Raw genomic sequence first — 25,312 nt, 5'->3', positions numbered from 1 at the left:
TGCAAGGCTGAAGGAGGTTTGATTCTAAGAGTGACAGTTGGGAAGTGAGGTCATAAGTTTCTAGTTGAAGGGAAGGTTCCGGAACAAGTTCACATCAGTTCCCACTGCTTAGATAGGTTCCTTGTGAAGGCAAGATGTAAGGACACTAACTTATCTGTCAACTCAGCAGGCTCTCCCAAAAGCTTCAGCCATCCTCTCTTCCCCCTCCCCTCCCAGACCTGGTAAACCCCTGAGGGATGAGGTGGGAGGGGGGAGATGGGGTAGTTCTTTTGTTCTAGGGTTCCCTTCCCTCCCTCATAGTTTACCCTAGAGTCCAGCCCATTCAAAGCAAAGAGGTGTCCTGAGTGAGGCTAGGAAGCTGCAAGGAAAGACCAATTGACCCAGAGCCAGTCTCTCTATAGGAACCAGGCAGTGTGGATCAGCTTCAAGTGTTTAGAGTCAGGATGAAGATGTCTCAGCTTTCCGCTCTTGTCCTGAGCCGAGCTCTTTGTTTCTAAATCTATTAGATAGGGTCCATTTCAGTATCTGGAACTTAGTAAGGAGGGCTAAAGATTAGCTTTAGTCTAGAGATCCTAAGTCTCAAGCTGGGAGGGACCTCAGGAAGCTATCATTTTCTAAGGGGAGGCTGAGTATCTTGCCTTAAGTCCTATAGGCAATAAATACCAGAGTCAGCATTGTAGCCCAGGTTCTCAGAATCCAGTGCCAGTTGGGTGTCAGTGGCAGGTAGGATCCAATTTTGAGAGGTAATTTGGTATCAAGCATTAGTCTCAAGCCCCAACTCTGCCATTTAACTAGCCTATATCATCAAGGACAAGTTAGTTTCTAAACCTCAGTTTACTCATCTGAAAAAAGGATAATATGCTACTTCATATACTTGTAAGATCAGATATGGTAATGTAGGTACAAAAAATACTTTGTAAGCTATTATCTATTATTTATTCTTTTTTTTAAGAGTTGGAGGCAAAGGTTTGAAGAGATCCCTTTTCAGAGAGTTTAGTTTTAGCAGTCTAGAGAGTCATCTTCTTTCCACAGGGGCTAGAAAGTTCAGAATACATCCTGGCATTTGGGATCTCTTCGCCAATCACAGAATTTCATATTTGGAAGGGACCTTAGGAGCCATCTGTACAAATTATATCTGAAAAAGAGTCTCACTTCAACGTACCCAATGAGTGGTTATCTAGCCTTTGTTTGAAGACCTCTAGTGGGGAAGAAACCTACTAGACCCAAAGTCTTGCAGTGGGTCAGGAAGGCAAAGGAAGACCCTTCTCCAGGCATAAGGTCTGAAGACCCATTTGTTGTGCTCCTGAATGCAGGGCCTTGTTTGTTTTTCCCTCTAACTATAGGATTGACTATCAGCACAGAGCCAGATCTGAGTCCACATTGCCATTATGAACAGCTCAGTAACTCTGGAGGACCTGGGGCTCCTCCTCAAAGATGGTCTGAAGATCCCAGAAACCCTGATCGTAGAGGAGATCTCTGATAGTTCTGAGTACAGCCCCCAAGTGTCTTCCATTCTGACCCCAGAGCAAGACACTCAGAAACGCTGGGAGCAGCTAGAACAGTGGTAGGTACCTGAAGCTTATCTTATCACTTACAATACAGTTTCTCTTATACCTAGCTCCAGACAGGACAGCTTTGTGAAGCCAAAACCACTTTCCAGTTTCCTCGACGTGTCTGAGCCCAGAATCACTCTTTTCCTTTTGGAGGTGATTCCTTAGATCATATTCCCCATACTTTTTCTGGGTGGATGTGGGTGACTATGGTTTTAATGTACATGCTTGCCCTTCCTGGTTAGATCTACCTCTGGGTAAATAGGCTTATCAGCCTGCCTCCTCCCCTTGTTCTCCTGCCTCTGTATATCCCCCTGACCTACAGTCTGACCACTCTGCCATTGTGTCGAAGGGTGGCAGATCTGCAGGCTGAGGTGGTCTGCCTTCGAGGGCACAAGGAGCGTTCAGACCAAGCTGTCCTGAGCTTGTTGCGGGAGCTGCTCCAGATCCGGGCCCAGATACAGGTACAAGACTCTGAGTTGGAGCTGATCCGTGATGAGGTGAAGCAGCTTACCCGGATACCAGAGAAGGAAGCCTGTGAGGTGAGCTTGCTGCTCACTGCCAACTCCTTTTGAAGAAGCTTTCTTTTTGTGTGAACCATTGTGGACTGGCAAACTGGTCACAGGCTGTCCTGGAGCCATCTTTTTTGTCTATCTCTTGTTGGTCCTTCCTTTGCCGTCACATCCCCAGGATTTTAGCATGTTGCAGAATGTTTTGCTGGGAAGTAAATTCCTTCTTCTCACTCATGTGCCCTCCTTTCAGGCCTCCCTAAATGGAACTTTATCATCCTGGGAATCCTGCCTTCTCTTTATACCACTTCCTACCTATCCCCTTACCTTTCCATTCAATAAATGGGACAGCTATGGTGATAAAAATCAAACTTCAGAATTCAATGGAAGTTTAGCAGTCATCTACTCCAACCCCTTCATTGTACAAATGAGGAAACTCTGGCTCACTAGCAGCATATCTTCCCCAGGGCCAAATTCCCATTTGTTCAGCTTTAAAGCTCTAGAAAAATAACTCTCTCTTGCCCACAAGTTGTTCCTATCTCTGGCAATCGTAGTTGTGTGGGCTGTAGAGCTCTGGGAATCATTAGCCATCTATCAGTCACCATGGATCATAGTAGAAGGCCTGGGTAAATCCAAAAAACAAAAACAAAACCCAATGCCAAAATCCTCCTCTTTGTAGCTCTCCAGTGCTGCAAGTCGGAGCCACATGGAGTCAATGGAGAAAAGGTACAGGTTCTCCTCATGTCCAGAAATCATTTTACTTATCTATCCCACATAGGCATTGGAATAGATTTGGGGCCAGCATGATGTTCCCAAGCAACTCCAGAACAAGGATTTGGGTGCCAAAAGGTGTGGGGGGCGGGGCAGAGGGGGTGGATCCTATTGTTGGTTCAGAAGCATTTCCTCCAGCTACCCTCTTAACAGCAGAGATGCTCCCTTACAGAAGGTGGTCAGAAGGGACAAGGTACCCCAGGGCTTCCCCCATCAGCCTACCCAAGTGGTCTACTCTCAAAGGAAAATTGTGGCCTGAGTAATGTCATCTACTGACACATCCATCCTGTTGACTTGGGTCTGGGAGGAAGGAGAAGTCTTCCGGTCCCAGGTGGTTCAGGGGTTCTCATTGCCCAAGATGAAGGCCTCTGGCTGGTTTCTCCAATAGCCAGTGACATTCAAGCTCTGCAAGGAAGGTCTTGGGATTCTCTGTCCTCAAATGAGTAGGGACCTAGGCAGCTGCCCAGTCACCCTCACACACCTATGCCACCAGACAGGTGAGAAGAGATAGGCCTGCTCAGGAGTGGAAAATAATTTATATCTCAGGTTGGTGGAGGTCCGAGAGTCCCTAGCCCAAATTAGGCGGAAACAGGCTCTCCATGATACAGAAAAGAAAAACTTTGAGGCAGAACTACACCTCAGGTACGTATGTCTCCATCCTCCTCTTTCTCTCCTCCAGGCCCTTTTCCCTTATCTGCTGTATATATTCACGAATACTTTCCTTGGCCCACAAGTTCATAGTCCCCTCTGAGTTCCTATGGTAGTCATGATCTGTCTGCCTCATTCTGTAATTTCTTTGTGTATGGCCTTGTAATGAGCATTTGATCTGTTACATAAATCATGCATTGCTTCCTTTTTCACATTTTACATCATCGCTTTCCAGCTAGGTCATTAGCTTATTGAGGCCAAGGACCGTGTCTTCTCTATCTTCCATCTTGTGTATGTGGTTAAGCATTTTATAGATGATCAATAAAGACTCGTTGATCGCTAAAATACACAGAGGGGAGTAGTATGAAATAAGGATGGAACGGTAGGGTCATACCAGATTGAATTTTGTTTAAATGGTTAAGAAGCACCAACTATATGCAAAGCACTGTGCCAGCTGCCAGGGATTCCAAAATTAATGCAATAGAGACCCTGCCGTCAAGGAGCCTACAATAGATGATGGAGGGAAGGCAAGTACACAAATGACTCTAATAAAAGTGGGTAGGAGATAGGTGTGGAAGAGAGGATTCCGGCAAAGTGCTAGGAGAAATCTGAGGCAGGGAGGCTCACTTTTATCCGGGGCAGTGGGATGCTGGAGAAAGCTTCATGGAGGAAATGGCACCCAAGCTGGGCCTTAAAGGAAGGGAAGGCTTTCAACAAACAGAGGTGGGGAGGGAGCCTTCAGTTCAGACTCATGTCATAAACAAAAGCAAGGAGATGAGAGAGAGCAGGATGAGAATGTAGGTGAGAAAAATGCAGTTTTGTGGGCCACAGAGTCTGTGACAAACATTAGCTTAAGAAGATGGTTAGAAAAACATTTTGAAGCCAGATTGTGAAGCATCTTATGGGGCAGAGTTTATGCTTCTGTTTTGCAAGACAGTAGGGAACCTAAGAAAGGTTTTTAGTAGAGGAATGGCATGTTCAAAGGCATTAAGAAGATGACTCTGGAAACTATGTGAAGAATAGATTGGAGTAGATTGGAGAAGGGCCAGAGAGACTGCAAGGAAACCAGTATTACCGTTATCCCTTCCACATCGCAGCTTTCTCCATCATGATTTTGATATATTGCAGGTTGGCATAAGAAATTAAATGGGAATTTTTGGAGAGTTTTGTGGAAGCCTCAGATGACAAGTAAAGGCCAGCAGAAGATACAGAAAAAGTTTAGAAATTCAGAAGTGCATTTTTCATATATATATATATATATATATATATATATATATATATGTGTGTGTATATATATATATATATATATATATATATATATATATATATACGTATGTGTGTACACACACATGTATATATACATATATATGTGTATGTGTGTATATATGTATATACAAATACATATATATAATTATATAATATCAACCCAAATTTTACAATAAAGCAATGTAAACAACCCATAAAAGAAAAAGAAAAAAAATCAGACTTATTCTCTGGTACAAAGGGAGGGCCAAAAATTTTACACAGATTTGCCAGATCATGGGTATACCACACCCCTAACTCCCCCCACCCCCAATGTGGAAGGAATAACTGCATAGTCATGTAGGGAAGGAGGAGGGCAGAGTGCCAAGCCTGGAATAAGGAAGACTCATCTTCCTGAGTTCAAATCTGGCTTCAGATACTTACTAGCTACGTGGCAAGCACTGGGCAAATTGCTTCACCCTGTTTGCCTCAATTTCCGCATCTGTAAAATAAGCTAGAAAAGGAAGTGGCAAATCACCCCAGTATCTTTGCCAAGAAAACCCCAAATGGAGTCACAAAAGGTCAGACATGACTGAAAAACTGCTGAACAACAACAAGGAGAAGAGAAATACAGATCTTCACCAGAGTGGCAGTTCAGTTTTATTAGGATGTGTTCAGTAAGTAAAGGACAGTTGTATAGGAGAAGGCTAGAAAGGTTAATTGAATCCAGACTGAGGGAGGCCATGAAGGAGGCCTCTAGGAAACGTCTGTGATTGCCGTGGATCTCATCACTGGCTACCAGAGGAGGAAGAGGAGGGCAATTTGCCCTTTCTGTGATAAATCTTGATGCTGACTTATGCCATGGAGACAGGTCCTTTAAATTACCAGGCGGGGCTGGTTTTCTTTTTTATCTTCGTATTCAGGATGATGGCAGGCTTAACGTGATGCCTGTGTAGTCTACAACATGGAGATTTGGATCCATCAGAGTTTTGTCTTTGTCCATCCCAACCTGATAAATACTCATGGTTTGTACATACTAATTAGTATGCTGCCAAGACTCCTTCTAGCTTTTGGGTGGAATGGCCCTATTTATATATTCAGGCCTCTTGTTTAGGGTTGCCAAGCCCAAATGGATAAGGTAGTGAGGAAGACATTTTCCTTGAAAGGCCGAAAACTTGTTAATCATATCGATCTCATATTTATTACCCCACTTCAGGACTAGTGAGTATTTTCCTTTCAAATAACCCCGAGGTACGTAGTACAAATAGTACTGGCCCCATTTTACAGATGATGAAACAGGTTCAGAGAGTTAAAGTACTTCTCTGTGCTTTCAGAGCCAGTAAGTGTTAGCGTCAGGCCTCTGGGATTTCCTGACACATATACTCTTTCTCTACACCATGCTTGTTGCCCATAGGTTGGACAAGCTGAGTGGGGACCTAAAGGAAGAAGCGGAGGGGCGGGAAACAGCCTGCAATGCCCTGAGGCAGAACCAGGAAGAGAATGCCTGCCGAACGAGTCGGGATATTGCTGGGATACAGGTCAGTCAGGAGCCAGCAACTGGCTGACTCTCTCTTCTTGGGAATCGATTAGTCTGAGGCTACTTTGACCCCAGAAGTGGAAGAGAGCCAGGTTTGTAGAAGTGAGGACATTTGGATAGAAAGAGGTGAGGAATATATACTTAAATATTCATAGCACTTTTTGTGGTAGCAAAGAATTGGAAACAGAGCAAGTACCCATTATCTGGAGGATGGCTAAATAAACTAGTCCATGAATGTAAGGGAATATTATTGTATTGTAAGAAATAATGAATGTGAAAAATCCAGAGGAGCATGAGAAGACTTACATGAACTGATTCAGAGTAAAGCAAGCAGAGCCAAGGAAACAGTATACACAGTGGCTACAAAAATGTAACTGGAAAGAATAATAAAATAAAACGGAGCCCTGACCAAACTGGGTCCTGGAGGAGAGCTGAGCAAAGGCACCTCCCTCCATTGCAGAGGTGGGGGACTATGGTTGTGGAATATTACAGATACTGTCAGACATGTTCGGTGTGTTGATTTTCCTGAACCACTCGCCCTTTTTTTTCCTATTTTTATTATTGGTCACAAGGAATAGCTTTTGGGGCAGGGTTAGGGAGAGAAATATATTTGAAAATTAATGTGATGTAACAGTAAAAGGCATCAATAAATTTTTTTTAAGTAGCTAAGGAATCTGGAAGACAGATTGCAAACCTGACACAGAAGCATGATATAGTAGTGATAGGGGATTTTCTTTATCTGGGCTTGTGCTCTCTCTTACTCTCTTGCTTTCTTAATAGCAGAGCAGCAAATAAATTCTTGATTTGCTTCATCCTTCAAAAGATGTAGAAATAAATAAAGGGAACTGCTATTCTGGATCTGATTTTGACCAACAAGGAAGGACAAACTGGTTGCTAAAATAGGGAAAGTAGAAACCTTGGGGGAAAGTGATCATGCCTTCACAGAATTGGTAACAGCAAGTGAGGAAAGTTGGACATGGTTCTATGTGTACCTTAGTTTTCAGGAGGCCAGATTTCCAAGGATTCAGAGAAAAGGGTAGGGAGATATTAGCTGATGAGGAATTGGAAACTCTCAAGAATGAAATTCTAAAGACACAAAAAAGAAACAATTCCAGTGATGTGAGAAAAAAAAAGTGGAGTTGTCTAAAGAAATCAACGTAGATGTACAGGGAACTCATCAAACAATGTAGAATTTGTGTTGCAACAGAAGATGGAAGCAAAAGCAGGTAACAGTGGATGAATACTAATATAAGGCATGACCCTGTAAGAGTACTATCAGGAGCGTTAAGGCTGGCAAAGTATGCTACAGAGAACAAAAGGGTTTGGGGTCGTTGTCGTTTTTTATAGTCTAAAGTGGAAAAAGAAGAGGATCAAAGAAGGGATGGGACTAATGTTCAGGTGGTTGAGATAAAAGCAATGAAGAAGCCACAACCATTTGACTCTTTTGTTTCTGTTTTCTCTTAACAAGGACAAAAATGACCAATAGAGAGTTTAAACCAAAGAAAAGAAAGAACAGGGTAAGGGAGCTATGTCATAACCTTTAATGAGTTGGTCACCAGGTCCAGACAAAGTACCTTCCAGGATGTTGAAAGACATGATAGATGTGATTCAAAGATCATTGACTGGCTCCCGAAAGACTGTTGAGAATGGAAGGGGTGCCATCTCACTGAAGATGGGCAAATGTCTTGTTAAAAAAAGGAAGAGAATAGGGTATGTAAACTGAGGCTGATAAATTTCACTTTGATTTATTATTAAAAGGATGGTTATGGAATTATTAGAAAAGGGAATGGTATTAAAAATGACTCCATCAAGAATAAATCATTTTGATGCCACTTTACCTTTTCACTGGTAAATCAGTGGAATGCTGTAGATTTAGTTTACCTAGATTTCAGGAAAATATTTGGCAAAATTTCTCATGCTCTTCTTATTGGAAATCTTGGAGAGATGGGAACTAGACAATAGCACAGTAGGGAGATTCAGAACTAGGTGAATGACTAGACTCAAAAAAGTAGTCATTTGTGTTTTGGAAGAAAGCACCCCAGGAATTTGTGCTTGGCTGTATGCTATTTAACATCTTAGTCATCGACTTGAATAAAAACATCAACAGCATGCTTGCCAAAAAAATGCTAATGACATAAAGCTATGAGGTGAGCAAACCTGTTTGGATGATAGAGTCAGGATCCAGAAAGATCTTGACAGGCTCAAACATTGGGCCAAATACGAGAGAGGAAAGGCGTGACTGAATAGTGGTTCATTTGTTTGAAGTCTTCAGGCAAAGGCCACTTGTTTGTATATTGTTGAGGAGATTCCTATTCAGGTATGGTTTACTATGTGTTCTGTGAGGCAGCTTCCAGCTTTTAAGATTCTGTGATTCTATGATTATATAAAATTCATAGAATGCCCAAGCTAGAAGGGGTGTAGAGCAGCAGCCAGTCCTGCCCTTCCCTGCCGAAGCCCACCTCAAGGTCAGTGAATGTCAGCAATTATTCAGGTTAGGTAATTGCATTGTCTTCTCTTCTTAAAGCTCTTAAAAGATGGAGATTCCCTTTGTGATCTGATCACCTTGTTCATCAAGAAATTATTATATTCAGCCACAATCTCACCTACTTTCGTTGAAACTTGGGTTTATTCACTCAATTCTCCATGAGAACATGAAGACACAAATACTTAGTCTCTACCTCACAAAAATCCCTTAAATACTCTTAAAGGCAACAGTTCTCAACCCTTTCCAGTCTCTGTAATGCTTCCTTTTAAGAACCAATACTCTTAAGACTTTCACCATCTTCTCAGAGGACCCTGCTTCTTCATATCATTCCAATGTATAGTGACTAAAACAAAACATGGTCCTCTAAGAAGTTTGCTAGTTCCTCCAGCCTTCATTTATCTGGTGTCCTTCCTCCTAGATAGCCTCTCTTTTTGGGTTTTCATGACAGTACTTTCTTCTTGGTGGTGTTCCTATATCTCTGTCCTGTCGATGATCTCCTCAGCTCAAAAACTGTTTTCTCAATGTAGATTACTCTCAAAACTAAATATTCAGACCTCATTTCTCTTATACTCTAGTCCAGGGGTGGGGAACCTATGGCCTCGAGGCCACGTGTAGCCCTTTAGGTCCTCAAGTGTGGCCCTTTGACTGAATCCAAACTTCACAGAACAAACTTCACTTGAGGACCTAGAGAGTCACATGTGATCTCGAGGCTGCAGGTTCCCCACCCCTGCAGTCTAGTCCCAAATGCCTGTTGAATAGCTCCACCTGAATGTTCCACAGACATTTTGAACACCACGTGTCCAAAATAGAACTCATTGCCTTCCTCTCTAAACTCACAGCTCCTAACTTCCTGCTTCTGTCCAAGGTACCAATATCCTTTCAGGCACTGAGGTTCATAACCTCGGGGTCATTCTCTATTGTTCATTCTCATTTAGTGAATCAATTGCCAAGTCTTAAGCAGTCAATCTCCACAATATTTCTCTCATCTCTTTCTTCTCTCTTCTCTTCACAGCTAGTACCCAATTTCAGGCCCTCATTACTTCTCACCTGGACTATTGCAATAACCTCCTAATTAGGTTCCCTGACTCAAGTCTCTTTCCTCTCCAATCATCCATGTAGTTGTCCTATTGATACTCCTAAAGCACAAATCCAGGCCACTCACCTGGATAAGAACTTTCACTGGTTCCCTATTGCCTCTAGAAAAGAATAAATATTCCTCTTTCTGGCTTTTAAACCTCCACAATCTGTCTCCATCCTATCTTTCCATATTCGTTTTACATTATTCCCCTTGACATACTTCAGCCAAATTGGCCAATTTGCCATTTACTGTATCTGACACCTTCTGTGCCTCTGAATCCATGCTGTCCCCTGTGCATTCATCCCTCTCCTACCTCACTCCTGCCCGTTAGAATCTGTAGCTCCCTTCAAAGGTCAGCTCAAGTGCCAACTCCTACAAGAAGCCTTTCCTAAGCCCTTCAGCTGTCAGTTCTCCCTCAGATGAGATAATATTTGTAAAGCATATAGCGCAGTGCCTGGCACAGAGTAGATGCTTAGTAAATGTCTGTTCTTTTCCCCTTTCCTCCAAAATTACTGTGTTGTTTTAGATATGTGGGTATATATGTATATATATATATATATATATATATATATATATATATACACATTTACTTGTCTATGTACATATCTCCATGCCTGCCCCTCTCTGCCCCAAACTGGTGGGAAACCACAGAACTGTTGGGCCTTGCTGCCCATCCTCCTGAGCTTTCTTATATCTCCGGTAATCTCCTGCTGGCAGAGATTTTCATTTTGTCTTTGTATCTTGTCGAGTACCTGACACAATGCCTACCATATGTGGATACTTAAGAAATGCTTCTTGAATTGAATGGTGTCCCAGGTGCTAAGCCAAAGGATTTCTTTCTGGTCTTATCATCAGCTTACCAAATCATTTAAACTCTCTGTATCTCCTTTTCCCCACCTGTGAAATGAGAATAGCTTTACAGAAGAAGAGTCTGATGTAGGAAAGTAAAGGATCTCAACTTGCTCTAGATTTTAGGGGAGTTGTTTCTGTTTTGTGTTCTTTAATGGGTCTAGAGTGTGATTTGGAAACAGGAGTGCTACCAGCTACCCACCCAAATCCCTCACCTACAGCAATCTGGCCACCCTGGGTCCAGGAAGATTGGGCCTATTGGGGGGGTGGGGGGTGATGTCGAAGGGATTCCTCTGTATATAGCATTAGAAGCAGTGAGATATCCCCCTCAGCCTGGGTCTAAATAGACTGACATTTGAGAAGCAGTAGAAACAGGACTAGTTAGGTAGTGAAGCCACTGACCTGAAGACTTTCCCCTGGGGAAGAAGGAGCTATGGGAGATGGCCAGGGATGAAGGCAGCCTCTTAGTGACACAGGAGTCCTCAGAACCAATCTGGTATGCTTGAACGTCCCCCAGAGGGAAGTATAATAGAGGGCATAGATAGGAATTTTTGCAATAGAGCCTCTTCAGTTCTGCAAATAGTGACCCTGGACTTCAGGTATCGTCACCATATACTGGGCTTGTCTGAAGAGCTATGCAACAGGGAGAGCTTTCAGCTGCCCCCTGATAATACTAAAAGACACAGCTCTTGTTTGCCTATAGTTCAGGTGCCAAGTATCATTGGTGTTCCTTTCTCATTGCCCTTTGAGAAGTCAGAATCACGGCTGCACCATGGCATGTGAGGCTCAGGGGATGGGCAGGGAAACCTAACAACCCTGTCAGTGTTGGATATTGGGAGAAGCTGCTGAGCCACCACTCCCTTTCTAAAGATGCCTCGGTTCTGGGCCTAGGCCTGAGGTTTTCTTAAGAAACTGTTCTGGTTTGGGACTTTGATGTTCTTCTTTAGTTGTTTTTCAGTCATATCTGGCTCTGTGACCCTTTTGGGGATTTTCTTGGCAAAGATATTGAAGTGGTTTGCCATTTCCTTCTCTAGCTTCTTTTACAGATGAGGAAACTGAAGCAAACCGGGTTAAGTGACTTGCCCAAGGTCACACAGCTAGTAAGTGTCTGAGACTGGATTTGAACTCAGGAAGATGAGTCTTCCTGACTCTAGACCCAGCATGATTTTGGATTTGGTACATAGCATTTCTAGTGTGTGCTACTACCCCCTTGCTGCTAGGCAGGGAAGGCTAGCATTATGTCCAGCCACTGTTTATTTAGAGAAGTAGAAGAAAGACGGATATAGCATTTCGGCTCAGCAAAGTAGGGAATAGGCATTGTTCCTTCCCTTTACCTACAACGCATCAGATCCCTCTCCCCTCCTTATCCTGTCACTGCATCATTTTACTGTTCGATAGTAAGTAGCGTACGGCTGGCACATATCGATCTGAGGAGGAAAGAGCTCTGAACTTAGGAGTCAGGAGGCCTACATCTCAGTTCTAATACTGAGTTGCTGTGGTCTTGGGCCAAATCTGTACCATGAAATGGTCATTTGATCTTTAAGGTCATCATTTCTAGCTTTTACATCCTCAGATCTCAGGTCTCACTGGTTGACGCCAAGAGACTCAGTCCTCAAGCTTTTGGGACTCCTTCCTCTCCCTACCACCTACCAGTTCCAGGTTGAGTTCTTATCTTAGTTTCTGTACTGTGACCAGAAGGATGGAGAAGCAGCCTGGACTCCTAGTTTGTCCTAGGCTGTTGTACAAGTGAGGTACTTGTCCCCTGGAGGCCATCAAGTTTATAATGAAACAGAGTAGGCAGGGTCTGGGCTGTGGGAGTCAAGCAGGGTGTTAATGTAATAGGCAGCCAACATTAGCTATGCTTCAGTCTCTCCTGGTGGTATCATTCCATCCCTGTTTCTTAATCTTGGTTATGATTAGCTTGCTGTGGATTTGTTCAGTGTTTCATGGATCATCCCTGAATTCTAGGTTATTATTATTGTGATATGCTAGTGTCGGTCATTCTCCTCAGAGGACCAAAAGCTGGAAGGAAGTTGGAGATGGGCCACTGCCCTCATTTTATGGTTGCTTTTTCTCACCTCTTCTCCAAGGTCAGGTTTGGTTATTATAAATAATAAGTGACACCCAGAGAAGGGAAATGATTTGCCCAAGATTACAAAGGAGCAGATTTGTGATTAAAACCCGGGTCTTCTGATTTCACTGTATTTCTTCTTGCGTTAATACTTTGGGTACGTACTCCACAGACAAAGGATACTAATTTTTTTTTAATGCGCCTTAGTGAGCTAAGAGTCCTAGTCCTCTCTGAGTAGAACGGTATCACCCCTTCCCTGCCTGTCTTGGTGCCTTCTAAGATCGCTCCCAATTCTCGATCCTGTGATCTTCCAACATGAGGGTTCTCACATCCCAGAAGGAGGTGGTCCTCACTGATGTACCTGCACTTCCTGCTCTCCTAGGGTTGCCACTCATGGCAGCATTTCCCCATAGGCTCAGGCACTTCAGCTTGGAGAGGAGATGAGTCTCAAATTCCTGAAAAGAGAAGCCAAGCTTTGTGGCCACCTTCAGAAGAACTTTGTGGCCATTGAGAAGGTGGGTAGGAGCTGCTCCATGCCTGGTGGGTTCCCCTGAGGACTGGCAGTCTCATCAGAGGGCATTCCAAAGCAGTAGCCCGGAGCAGCTTCTAGGCTTCCCTGCTCCTTCCCTGATGCACATCTCTGTCCCTTTGGGTCCAGAGTGTGATTTGGAAACAGGAGTGCTACCAGCTACCCACCCAAATCCCTCACCTACAGCAATCTGGCCACCCTGGGTCCAGGAAGATCGGGCCTGTTGGGGCGGGGAGGTGATGTTGGAGGGATTCCTCTGTATATAGTATTAGAAGCAGTGAGATAACCCCCTCAGCCTGGGTCTAAATAGACTGACATTTGAGAAGCAGTAGAAACAGGACTAGGTAGGTAGTGAAGCCACTGACCTGAAGATATTCCCCTGGGGAAGAAGGAGCTATGGGAGATGGCCAGGGATGAAGGCAGCCTCTTAGTGACACAGGAGTCCTCAGGCTTCTCCTGGAGTGTGAGGGATGGTAATGTCTCACTGCAGAAAATGAAAGTTTCTGAGAGCATAAGGCTCAAATCTGAGAAGAACCTCTGGGAAGAACTGGAGGTCAAATGGCAGAAAATCCAGGTGCTAAATGAAGACCATTTCCGAAGCCTGAAGCACCAGCAAGAGGTTTGTTATCTATGCCTGACACTCAGGGCAGAGCCCCAGAGGCCACATTCCCAGGTCAAGTCTGGGTCTGGCCAAGTGCCCCAGTCCAGACAGAGCTAGTATATCCCTAAATTCCTGTGTTCTCTGGGGAGGAGGGTAAGTCATGCCCTAAGCCTTTAGGCAGGCCTGGAAGATGAGAGCTTTAGCAGAGGCCTCCAGAGGTTAGTGATGTCACCAGGGACCTAGTCCAAAGCACTAGGCCTTGGCCCCTGCTCTGAGCTCCCTCCAATGAACACAGCAGGAAGAGTCTCATCTCTTAGACCAGTGTCGAGCCCTGGACAAGGCCGTCATCCAGCTGACTGATTTTGTGAGAGAGAACCAGACATCGCTCAATACTATCCTCCAGGCAGAGCAGAAGAATAGGTGGGTGTGGGCTGGAGTTGAGGGCTCCTTTTGCAGAGGGAATGAATGAATACCTAGCAACCTCATCCTTCACAGGGAGGGCTGGCCAGCCCCACATCTGGCAGTTCCTTTCCTTCATTGGTTGGAATGTGGGCACACAAAGGGCTGGAGCTCTAAGATATTTCATTCCAACCATTCTCCTGCCCCCAACCCACCCATCCAGGGCAGTAGCCCTCCTAACTGAAGTATTAAAAGCATCAGGAAGTTTGGTGACTGGTCCTTCCTTTCATCCTGTCACTTTGGTTTGGGGACTCCTGGTGCTAATGTGGCTTGATTGCTGACAGCTCCTTCCACTTCTAGTCTTGGCCTCCTTTACTTTGTTTTCTGAGAGGGCTTACTCAGAAGTCACTAGAAAGGTGCCAGATAAATGGTAGAGACCATGTGGTTTAGTGGATAGAGTCCTGGATTTGGGGTTGGGAAGAACTGGGTTCAAATTCTTCCTCAGATATATACTAGCTGCGTGACCCTGGGCAAATCATTTAACCTTTCTGTGCCTCACTTTCCTCATCTGGAAAATGAAGGGGTTGGACTCTGGTCTCTAAGGCTCTTAAGTCTTTGATTTAAATCTTTATATCTTATAGCTTTAAATCTTTGATCCCATGAATTGATAAAAACGTGAATGATGGGGATGGCCCTGGGAGGTAGTGTGAGATTATGAAAAGAACATAGAACTTGGAATCTGACTGAGTTGTTTGAGCAAACCACACAACCTGTCCAGGCTTCAGCTTTCCCCCCAGTAAAATGAGGGAGTTGAGCTGGGTGATCCCAGGGCCTTGGCCCCCACCCTGGGCTCCCTCCAATGAACACGGCAAGAAGAGTCTGCTGTGTGATCTATGGGGGATATGCATAGCAACCCGAAGAACAGCATCCCTTGCTAACTTAAAGGCCCTGGGTGGAAGGCAGGAAGGAAGACGTAGAATACAATTTACCATTCACACAAGATGTTTCATCGTCCATAGGCCCTTACAGCTTTAAATCTTTGATCCCATGAATTGATAAAAATGTGAATGATGGGGACGGCCCTGGGAGGCACTGTGATACAATAGGTTCTGGAGCTCTTGTGGCTCTGAATTTATGATCCTAGGATAAATCTGATTCAGAGGCCAAGCCCAGGGCCCTAGCGCTCCTCTGGCAGATACTGTTGGCCACAGAGCTTCCTCTTGGGCTCCCATTTCCAAGGGCTCTCAGATTCCCCTGTCCCTGTGATGTTGTCCTCAGAGAAGCTCAGGAGCAGTACGAGAAGGAGAGCATGGAGAAGTTTACCTCGCAGATGCACAACGACATCTCAGCTGTCAGGGAGTCTTTTGGCAATGCACAAAGGGAAGCTCGCAGCGAACTGGAAAAGGTGGGTTGGGGTGAACCTCTGTGTGTGGGGTGGCGAAGGGAGGAGGGAAGGGATGGAGGGAGAAACGAGAGAGAGAGAGAGAGAGAGAGAGAGAGAGAGAGAGAGAGAGAGAGAGAGAGAGAGAGAGAGAGAGAGAGAGAGAGAGAGAGAGAGAGAGTCAGAGAGAGTGACACAAGCAAGCTCCAAAACAAGGCTCTCTTGATCTTCTCTCCTCTCTCTTACCCAATCACAGTAATCCTAGAACTTTGACTTTCCTTCCTGGTCAGAGGCTGGTGGAGGCAAGAGGGGAGGAGGGCAGACCTCTTAGCCACATAGAAAATCACAAAGCATCACAGGAACCTGAGTTTGGATCTTTGGACAAAATATTGAACTTTCCTGGGCCTCAGTTTCTTTTTCTGTAAAATGAAGGGGTTGAACTTGATCTAAAGTCTCTTCTGGTCCTAAATACACGATCCTATTTTCTCCAGGAGCTCAGGCAAGATTATATCAGAGAGCACACTGACTGAACTTTGGGGTACAAAGCTTTACCCAGGAAGCTATAGAAGACAACATAGAACACCAAAAACACCTTTGACATTTGATATATGTGTGACCTTGAGCAAATCCCTTCAGCTCCCTGGGCTTCAGTTTCTTCGTCTGTAAAATAGTGTGTCAGATTAAACGGCTTCCAAGGGGTACTTGGCAGTTCTAGATCCCAGAGCCTTTGTCAAGCTCTAGAACCTCTCCCACCTTCCTTTCTCTTTTCTCTCAGCCCATGTGACTTTTCCCATCACTATGTGACTGGTTATCTTCAGAAAAATGACTTTGCTGGGTACTCAATCATGTCAAATATTTTTTCAGATCCAAGAAAAGAGTCAGGTCTTGGAGGAGTCCATTGGCCAGTTGGTCAGGGAGGTCAGAGACCTGAGTGACCACTTCGTGGCTTTGAGCTGGAAATTCGACCTTCAGGAACAGACCCTGAACCTGAGAATGTCTGAGGTAAGTGTCTGGTGAGGGACTTGGGAGTCTAGGGGGATGCCCTTATAGGCAATAAGATATATTTGTATGAATGGGAAATTATTTGGTACAGATAGCTCCCCTTCTCCCTGCCAGGTCTTTAGTCTTAACTAATGCCAGGGATGCTGTTCTTTGGGTTGCTGTGTATATTTCCCCTAAATTAGGGCCGCTCTCTTCAGAAATTTGAATAAGGGTGCTCGTTCCTTGAGTTCCAGGAATTTTAAAATAAACACACTTGATTAGTTTCTTCTAGCCATTTCAATTCCTACATTTAGTGGCAAATGCCTTCTCCAAATGGATGATTATGTGATAAATCAACATTCACAGTAGGGAGGGAAAAAGGAAAAAACTCACCCTCAAGACTTGTGTGTCCAAATGAGATATAATAAAGGATATTGTCCATAGCCAGCTGGAAATAGGAAGGACTCTATGGTCTCTCAATGATGTGGTGGGGTGGCGGCACCCCCAAAGATGCTTTCCAGCTTTCTAGTTTTGTGCACAGAGAGACCCTTTTCTTAGCTATCTGAGGAATGTTTCCTTTTCTGGGGTTCCGGGGTATTGACTGGTAGGAAAGCAAAGTCATATCAGCTATCTCTATGTCCAGTTTTAGACTTTGAGACCTTTGTGCTTTTTAATTGATTGATGGGGTAAAGGAATATGAAAGGGAAGCAGAGAAAGAGACAGATTCATCTCATGGCTGATTGTGGGTTCTCCCTGGCTTTGGCTGAAATCTGAGAAACTCTCCCCTACACAGGTGGTTGTGAACTTATGTGTTTGTTCATGACCCAAGTTTCTGATTTCATTCTTAATTCTTCTGAATCAGACTCTCAATTCTAAAGCATGATATAGGTACAATACACAGGTTGTATTCACTCATGGTCTTTTGTTCTGTACTTCCTATATTGGGGTGTCTTGTACCTGTGAGACCAGCCAGTAGACAACAGCTCTGATCTAGGATAGGCTCTAATACAACCTCCTTGGCCCCTAGTCCTTGCTTATGGACTATGACCAGCACTTGTGAAGGCAGTTTTTTGCTTACCCAAGCTAGCCAACCCTATCAATGCCTGCTGTCCTTCCACTATGTAATGTACTTTGTGTGACTGGGGTCTCTGGCAATCTCATGAGGCTCAGAGATCTCTAAAGTCATGTCTCTTTTACTTGGGACTGTTATTTAGCACCTACTAAATGTAAGGACCTGCTTAGGATACAAGAATATAACAAAACTCTTTAGAGTTTTATAATGTAATGTAATGCAAGCTACAGGTGTGAGGTGCACACCTGTACTCCTTGTTACTGGGAAGGCTGAGGCCTTGAGTTGAATTGCTTGAGTTCTGAGCTACCATAGGGACAAAGCCAACCAGATGTCTCCACTAACTCTACCACCAAGTAGTGAGCTGCCTAAGGAGTTACAAACCAGTCCAGGTTGGGGAAAAAAGAGTGGGCCAAAGCTTCTGTGGTTAGATCACCAGTGAAGATAGGCCTATGGGTAACCGCTATACCCTGAATGAGACAGAGAGACCCATCTTAAAAAAAAACAGCAAAAATCCACAAATAATGAGGGGCAAAATTTAAACATATATGGGAATTAAGCATGGTGGTGGTAATGATGTCAATGGTGAGAGATTGGGGAAGGATATCTTGTATAGGGAAAGGCTTCATGATAGAGATAGCAACTAAGGGAAATATTTCAACATGCTGAAATATGAGTATGGGGGAGAGACCATTTCAGGGATGGGAGATGGCATGTGAACAGGAGAAGATAGGATGAGATTGGGAGCCGCAAAAAGTCCAACTTGGCTGTGTTGAAGAGAAGCAAGCGCTAGCATCTCAGAGCAAAGTCAGGACTGTGGTGTCCTCTAAGGAAAGCCTAGTTTCAGATAGTGGAAAGCGGTGAATTGCCTTGGTAGGAGGAAGAGATGAGGAAAGAGGGACATTTATTTATAATAGAATGGGAATTCTGAAGAGCAATAGAAAGTGATACCATGTATGTGTCTTATCTTCCTTGCAGACGGTAGGGTCTGTGAAGGCAGGGGCATAGCCTTGTCATTTCTGTATCTCCCCCCGCCCCCATGCTGTTATACCATGTATTGTAGAACTTTACACACAGAAGACATCAAAAAAAATGTGCTTGATTCCGTGGAACTCATAAGCAGCTGAAGGGGTAGAGGGGATCAAACATGTCAGATGGGCTAGTATTACCTGCCTGTCTGCTCCAAAATAAAACTACCCCCAGTGCCATATTGCCCTGATGATTAGGGCTGGACTCGCAGATAAGGCACAGTACTTCCAGGATTCCACACTCACCTTGCAACCATGCTTGGTCAAGATGTCCAGGCTCAGACAAATCCATTTTTTTTTTATTTATTCAACATTTACTAAGTGCTTACTGTGTGAAGAGAATTGTGGCAGGCTCTGGAAGAGATACTTATCTAAGATATTTAACTTATCTAAAGTTTAGATAAAATATGGTTCCTGACCCCAGGGATAAGATGCCAACACAGAGACTATAACACGTAATTCAGTAATGATGAATGCATGAAAGAGGTACCAGACAAAAGGCTACGTATGTGAGGTTCTGAGGGCAAGGTTATTACTGGTCTAGAAGATGAGGGAAGGCTTCTTGGAGGAGGTACTAGGGTCAATGGTTTTCTGGGGGACATTTCTGTCTGTCCCTGCTTGGGGTTCCCTTATCAGGGTATATCCTGACCCATTGGCACAAATGTCCTGATCCTTCCCTTTACATCTCTGATTCTCCCAGGCTGGACTTGGATTGGCTACTCAGGCATAAAGTAGAGAAAGGGTAGAAACGCAGGGTCAGGAACCACGAGATCCTCTTTGCACGATTCCTACTATTCTAGGGACAGTTTTTCTTCACTGGAGTCTGTCGTCATGGCAGCTGGCCAGGGAACAGCCACTGGCCCAGCAGCTCCTACTCGCCTTATGGGGATTAAAGAAAAATAACCCTAAATACCACGGGCACCTTCCTGGCCCCTGAACCTGAGCCCATTTTCTGGGGCCCATCTATTACTCCTTCTTGCCTCTGACACAAAAACCAAGGAGAGTGTGTGTGTGTGTGTGTGTGTGTGTGTGTGTGTGTGTGTGTATGTATTGTGTTTCAGGCAAAGAAGGAGTGGTCAGAAGAGGAGAAGAAAGCACTAGAGAAAATCATTCAGTGGCAGAATGAGACAATAGTGCACTTGAAAGAACTACAAGAGAAAGTGGAAAGCTTCCTCAGGCAGGTTGGTGCTGGAACATTAGTCTCTTTCAATCACTGCCTCACCCCTGGAATGGCTCTAGGCCCAGGCTTCAAGGAAAGCCAGCTTGTGGAGGTAAAGGGATTGGAGCCTTCTCTGCCATTTCCTCCTTTCTCTCTGACCCCCAACCCCACCCCTGCCCCTTGCCATTTTTATCTCTCTTGCTACTTTTGCACTTTTGTCTCCCTCTCTCCTCTATCTTTATCCCACCCTCACCCCTCTCTCTCCCCTATCTTCGCTCTTCTCTCATCTCCCTCCACTACTTTCTCTCATATCCCCCTTCACTCCTCTCCACCTTTTTTGCCTCTCTCCCTCCCTGCCTACTAGAGAGCTCTGGATTTGGAGTCAAAAGACCTGAGTTTAACTAAATCCTGGCCCTGCAATTTATTACCTGTGTGACCCTGTGTCATTTTCCACTTTCTGGTCCTCAGTTTTCTCATCTCTAAAATGAAAGGGAGAGAGATTGGACCAGATGACCCCTAAAGCTTCTTCTAGCTCTAAATATAGTGGTTTCACAATCCTATCTCTCCCTCCCATATTTCTCTCCTTTTCTGTCCTCTTCTGTTGATTTCCATGAGCATCTGTGACTGTAAATGGTTCGAGGTGTTGACTGGGGTGGGGTTGGCTGGGGTGTTATATCCCTTAGTGACCACCATCTTGAGTTACTCAGTATCACTCAGGATGCCACACCTTATCCCAACACCTGTGGGTCTGAGGTCAGATTGCTCTAATGAACCTACAGTTGCATTGTCTTGGTGCACCTATAGTTGGACTGTATCCTCTGGCCTTCCAACCATCAAGATATACTTCCCTTTTCTGTTTTTGTCCCTGTTGAAAAAATTCCAAGTTCTGGCTCTATGCAGTACTTATGTCCTGTAGGCAGATACTTTCAGTGGTAGTGGAGGCAGGAAGGACTAGAGAGAAACATTGGGAAGGGAACAGAGTCAAGAGACAGTGAGCAAGTTAAGTGACCATGTGTAAGAGTTGGAGATTTTAAGAAGTGATGTGAAAATAGCTGGAGTCCCTCTGAGCTCAGTATCTCCAACTAGAAATGGAGCTAATTCTTTCTTTTGGAACAGCCTGTGACTATGGGCCCACCCTGGCTGGGTCTTTTCCTACTGTGTTTCAGATAGGAGATGTGAATGACAGGTGCCTCCTGCATAGAAGTGACTCTGATCAGAGAATAATCACTGAGAGTAAAGCCCGGTAAGGAAGCTTTCAGATCCCTGTCCAGGACTCAGTGAAGCCCCTGGGCTGTGTAGCCCCCCACAAGTCTTTAGTGGGAGAAAAGAGGTACTCCTGCTGCTCCATTGGGTTTGGGACTGCTGCTGGATCTCACCCATAAGCACATGACCCTGTATTGACCAATGCCTCTGAATTTCCCCTCCAGCTTGTTTGGGATCTGAATCCTGGCCCCCAGGATGCTCTTTATCACCCCCACTCAGCCTCAGTCACCTGGCAACTTAATGAGCATGTTTACTGGCCATTGCTGATGGTAGGAGTTGGCAGCAGGTCCAAGCCAGCTTCCTACTTAGGCTTAGCCTCGGTAGCCTATTCTCATTTGGCACCCACCCTTCCTGCCCCTCCCCCATAGCACAAAGAGGGCTAAACCATATTTTCCTAGCTTGTCTAGTATTGATTTCAAAGGGGAGAGAATTAGAAAGTCTCTGGTTTGTTTTGTTTTTTTTTTTTTTTGTCCTTTCTCCCCAATCCTTTGCTCTGTCCAGACTAATGGAGAGTCTGGGAAATGCTGACCTGGAAAAAATGAGTCCGCTGCATCAGTACAGGGCTGTTTCCTCTCTCTAGCACAGATCTAGGTGCTGACTGGGGTGTTCATCACACATCTCCCATGGGAGGCCATGGAAGGAGAACTGCCTCAGGTTTCAGTAACTAGAGGCATGCCCTAGGTTGCTTTTATCTTTGCCTACTAATGGTTATTTGTCTTTTGGGGTTGTGGTGGTGAACAAATGACTACCCCATTTCCACTGTCCTCTCCAAGGCCTGTGTATAGAGTTAACTTTAATTCTGAGACCCAGAGCTCATCATGAAAATTCTCTATATTCATTCAGTGCTTTGTATCTTTCTAAAGACTCATCTCCTACAGCTCTGAAAAGTAGACAGGGTAGGGGTTATCATTCTTGTTGAGGAAACTGAGTTCCAAAGATTAGAAACATCTTGTCTAAGGTTGCATGGTGAGTCACCATAGACCAAGGACTCCTGACTTCTGCTGCCACTCCCTGGTGGCCATGGGACACTGGAGTCTTGAGAGCCTCTGTGAGAGGTTCAGTTGTAGCCCTCGAAGACCTCACTTTATACAGAGAGCTCACTCCACCACTACCACTCACATCCAAATGGAATTTGTCAGACCGTAGAAGCTTTTAGAGCCTGGTGCTAATAAGGTAACAGTAAAAGTACTGAGCAAGGCATTCTCAAAGGCTAGTTTGTCTGCATGCCTGTGTTTTGGGTTCTGCGTCCAGGACCTGGAACAAAGGCTGCCCCAGCTCTGGCTTTCTTCCTGGTCCCTCTCCCTTGGGCCTGGTTCCCTCTCTAGCCAAGGAGCCTCCCCCTTCATCCCAGCCCCACTGAGATGGAGCAGGAGCAGCCCCCTCCAGAGGGGAGGTGTAAGGTGTGCACACTTGGCCTGTCTGGGCTGGGCCTCTCCCTGCCGTTTGATCAGCTGACCTTTCCTTCTTTGTCCACAGGGAACAGGAGATGGAGATAGTGAAGCAGGAGTTGGCCGTAGTGCTGTCTGCCTTGCAGCTGCTCAAGGAGGACAATCCTAGCAGGAAGATAGCTGAGATACAGGGCAAGCTGGCCACGGTACATGACAGGGCTCTCTTCAAAGGACCCAGCATCCTCGGTGCTACCGTCAGCAGGCTCCTCTGCCTGCATTTATTCACTCAGGCCCTCCACATCTAACCTTCAGCAGCCAAGGGAAGGCTGAAGAACAAAGAATCTTAATCTGTTGAGGAGACATGTTCAGGAGGGGAGGTCTGGCTGACCACACATGGCACTTATGCCAAGAGTTTAGATGGTGGCAGGGGAGGAGAAGGGAGGAATGGATCCTGAAATGAGAGACCCACTCATTTCCATGCTGATTATACATCCTTGAGACCCCCGAGCTAGCCCGAGCAACTTGGGTTTGGTCTACTCCCCATATCCCGCCCCCCAACCTTCCCAAGTAGGGAGGAAGTCAGCAGGGCCAAGGTTTCCCATTCAGTATTTCTGCTTTCATTTTGCTGAAGTATAGGTAGAGGAAGAAGCTTACCCAGAGTCCCCCTGTAAGAATGGGGCACTGCCTATTTAGACCTGTGGTTTAGGGTGGATTTAGAGTTTTTCATATATTTGCTCAGATGGGTATTTTCCAGTTTCAGAATCAGATAATGAAGATGGAAAACAGCATACAAGACAACAAGACAATACAGAACCTGAAATTTAATGCTGAAACCAAACTGGTAACTGGAACTTCCCCTCCCCAGAACCCTGCTTGTCTGAGATTCAACCTTTAATGCCCCAGGGAAATAAGAGAATGGGTGCCCTCTGGTCTTGGAGACCAAATGGGAGCTAAAATGTCCTGCCCCAGGCCAGGAATTTCTTGTTTGGTCTTCTTGCCTGGGTTCCCTGAGGACAAAGAACAAACAAGGGCCCCCAGTCCCCCTCCTTTCTCCCTTGGGGTAGTCAGATCCAGGTGGCCAGCCACCAGGTTAACTAGCCTCCACTTTCCCAGTCCCCCTGGCCCCAGAGGGCACATTTACCTTGTCTGTCAGAATCTCTCACCTTAGCCATCTTGGCTTAAGAAGAATGTCTTCCTATGATAAGACCCTTTCAGCTGATTGGAGCAGTTTACTCAAGGGAAGATAAATGACTGTTTGTTTAGTTTTCTTCCTAATCTTGGCCACTTTTTGTTTGTTTCCTGGCATTCCTTTAATTAATCCATCAACCACCCCATCTTTCTCCCTAGTCAGGGTGGCCCTATCAGCCTCCTAATCTCCTAATATCTCTCTCTGCTGCTGCCATCAGAGGGTAGAGGAGATCGCTCACCTCCGGGAGAATGTGATGAAGCTATGGAGTGAGGAAGGACCCTGGACCCTGACGCTTGGTAGCAAAAAAATGCTCATGTCCCTTGTGAGACAACGATTTTTTATCAAGGATGTAGGCCCTGACGAGGTCACCCAGATAAACAGATGGGGCATTTATCAGGCAGTGAGGTAGGGAGGAGAACTATGTGTTATGTTAAGCTAAAACACCTACCTAGCTTTGGGTTTGGGACTCTCGGGCCCTTATCTATCCAAGGGCACCAAGAGGCCTCCAGACTAGAAAGGAATCTGTCCTGGGGCAATTCCTGTGTGAAACACTTTAATTCTGAGGGAGTGGGAACAGCCAGAGCCAAGCATTTATTAAGCCCCTACTCTGTGCCTGGCATTGCCATTGCCACTGGGGATGCAAACAAAGCAAAAAGAAGCAGTCCCTGACCTCAAGGAGTTTACATTGTGAAAAGGGGAGACAAAAAGTACACTCTAATCTCTGGGTGCAGTGTGCTCTGAATAATAGAAACATCTTGGGAACTGAAAAAGGGAGAAAACCCAAATGGCCACAAAGCTCAATTAAACTGCTCTTTTCAGCTCTGATCAGAGGGGAGTGGCTGCTAGCTTTGATACCACATGATTCAAAATCAAAAGTTGCCAGCTGCCCTCCTAGAGCTCTCTTTCTGAAGAGGCTGCCTCAGTGGACATGTGCTGGGGCTAGAGGACCATCTGACATCAGAAGCTACAGAGTGGTAAGGAAGTCAGTGGTAAGTCAGAAGGGATGCAATCAGTCTGTGTTTCTGTTGCCAGGTGGCTGAAATGGAAAGCAATTTTACTCAAGCTTTTAGCTAAGGGAAGGCCAAGAAAAGTCTATCATCTCAGGGGTCCTAGTGGAGAAGCCTGCAGATCTGGAGCCTATTCATTGGCCTGACTTTCCTCTCTTCTCAGAAATAAAATGCTGTCTCTTATGTGAAATTGACTGTTGTTGCTCAGTCATGTCAGACCCCATTTGGGGTTTTCTTGGCAAAGATACTGGAGTGGTTTACCATTTCCTTCTCCAGCTCATTTTACAGATGAGGAGACGGAGGCAAACAAGGTTAAGTGACTTGGGTAGGGTCACACAGCTAGTACATGTCTAAGGCTGGATTTGAATTCACTGCTTCCTGACTCCAGGCTTGGTGCTCTATCCACTGTGCCACTTTGCTGCCCTGGAATTGACTAGGAATCTTACTTATTTGGAGGAGTAGATAATTCAATGGTGATCAAGATATTTGGGCCAACTACTATGCCCTGGGGTTTTAGTGGCAATGTGCTTCTCTTTCCATTCCCTGAAGGGAGGAAGATAGGTGGTCTGCATCTACCT

At 45.1% G+C, this 25,312-nt stretch overlaps 1 protein-coding gene across 1 annotated transcript; it reads left to right on the top strand.

Moving 5' to 3' along the window:
* Positions 1 to 1,388: 1,388 nt before the first annotated feature.
* Positions 1,389 to 24,880, top strand: CCDC154 (coiled-coil domain containing 154). The gene is made up of 16 exons (XM_036739077.1): positions 1,389 to 1,564; positions 1,903 to 2,092; positions 2,739 to 2,785; positions 3,377 to 3,472; positions 6,135 to 6,258; positions 13,154 to 13,255; positions 13,760 to 13,888; positions 14,166 to 14,290; positions 15,548 to 15,674; positions 16,515 to 16,652; positions 19,790 to 19,909; positions 21,054 to 21,130; positions 22,627 to 22,744; positions 23,293 to 23,379; positions 23,945 to 24,132; positions 24,760 to 24,880. The coding sequence occupies exons 1-16, from the start codon at positions 1,389 to 1,391 to the stop codon at positions 24,878 to 24,880; spliced, it is 1,965 nt and encodes a 654-aa protein (XP_036594972.1).
* The last annotated feature ends 432 nt before the right edge of the window (positions 24,881 to 25,312 follow it).

This window comes from Trichosurus vulpecula, chromosome 9 (genome assembly GCF_011100635.1).
Source record: "Trichosurus vulpecula isolate mTriVul1 chromosome 9, mTriVul1.pri, whole genome shotgun sequence".
Lineage (NCBI taxonomy): Eukaryota > Metazoa > Chordata > Mammalia > Diprotodontia > Phalangeridae > Trichosurus > Trichosurus vulpecula.
This window is presented reverse-complemented; position numbering and strand designations above follow the sequence as displayed.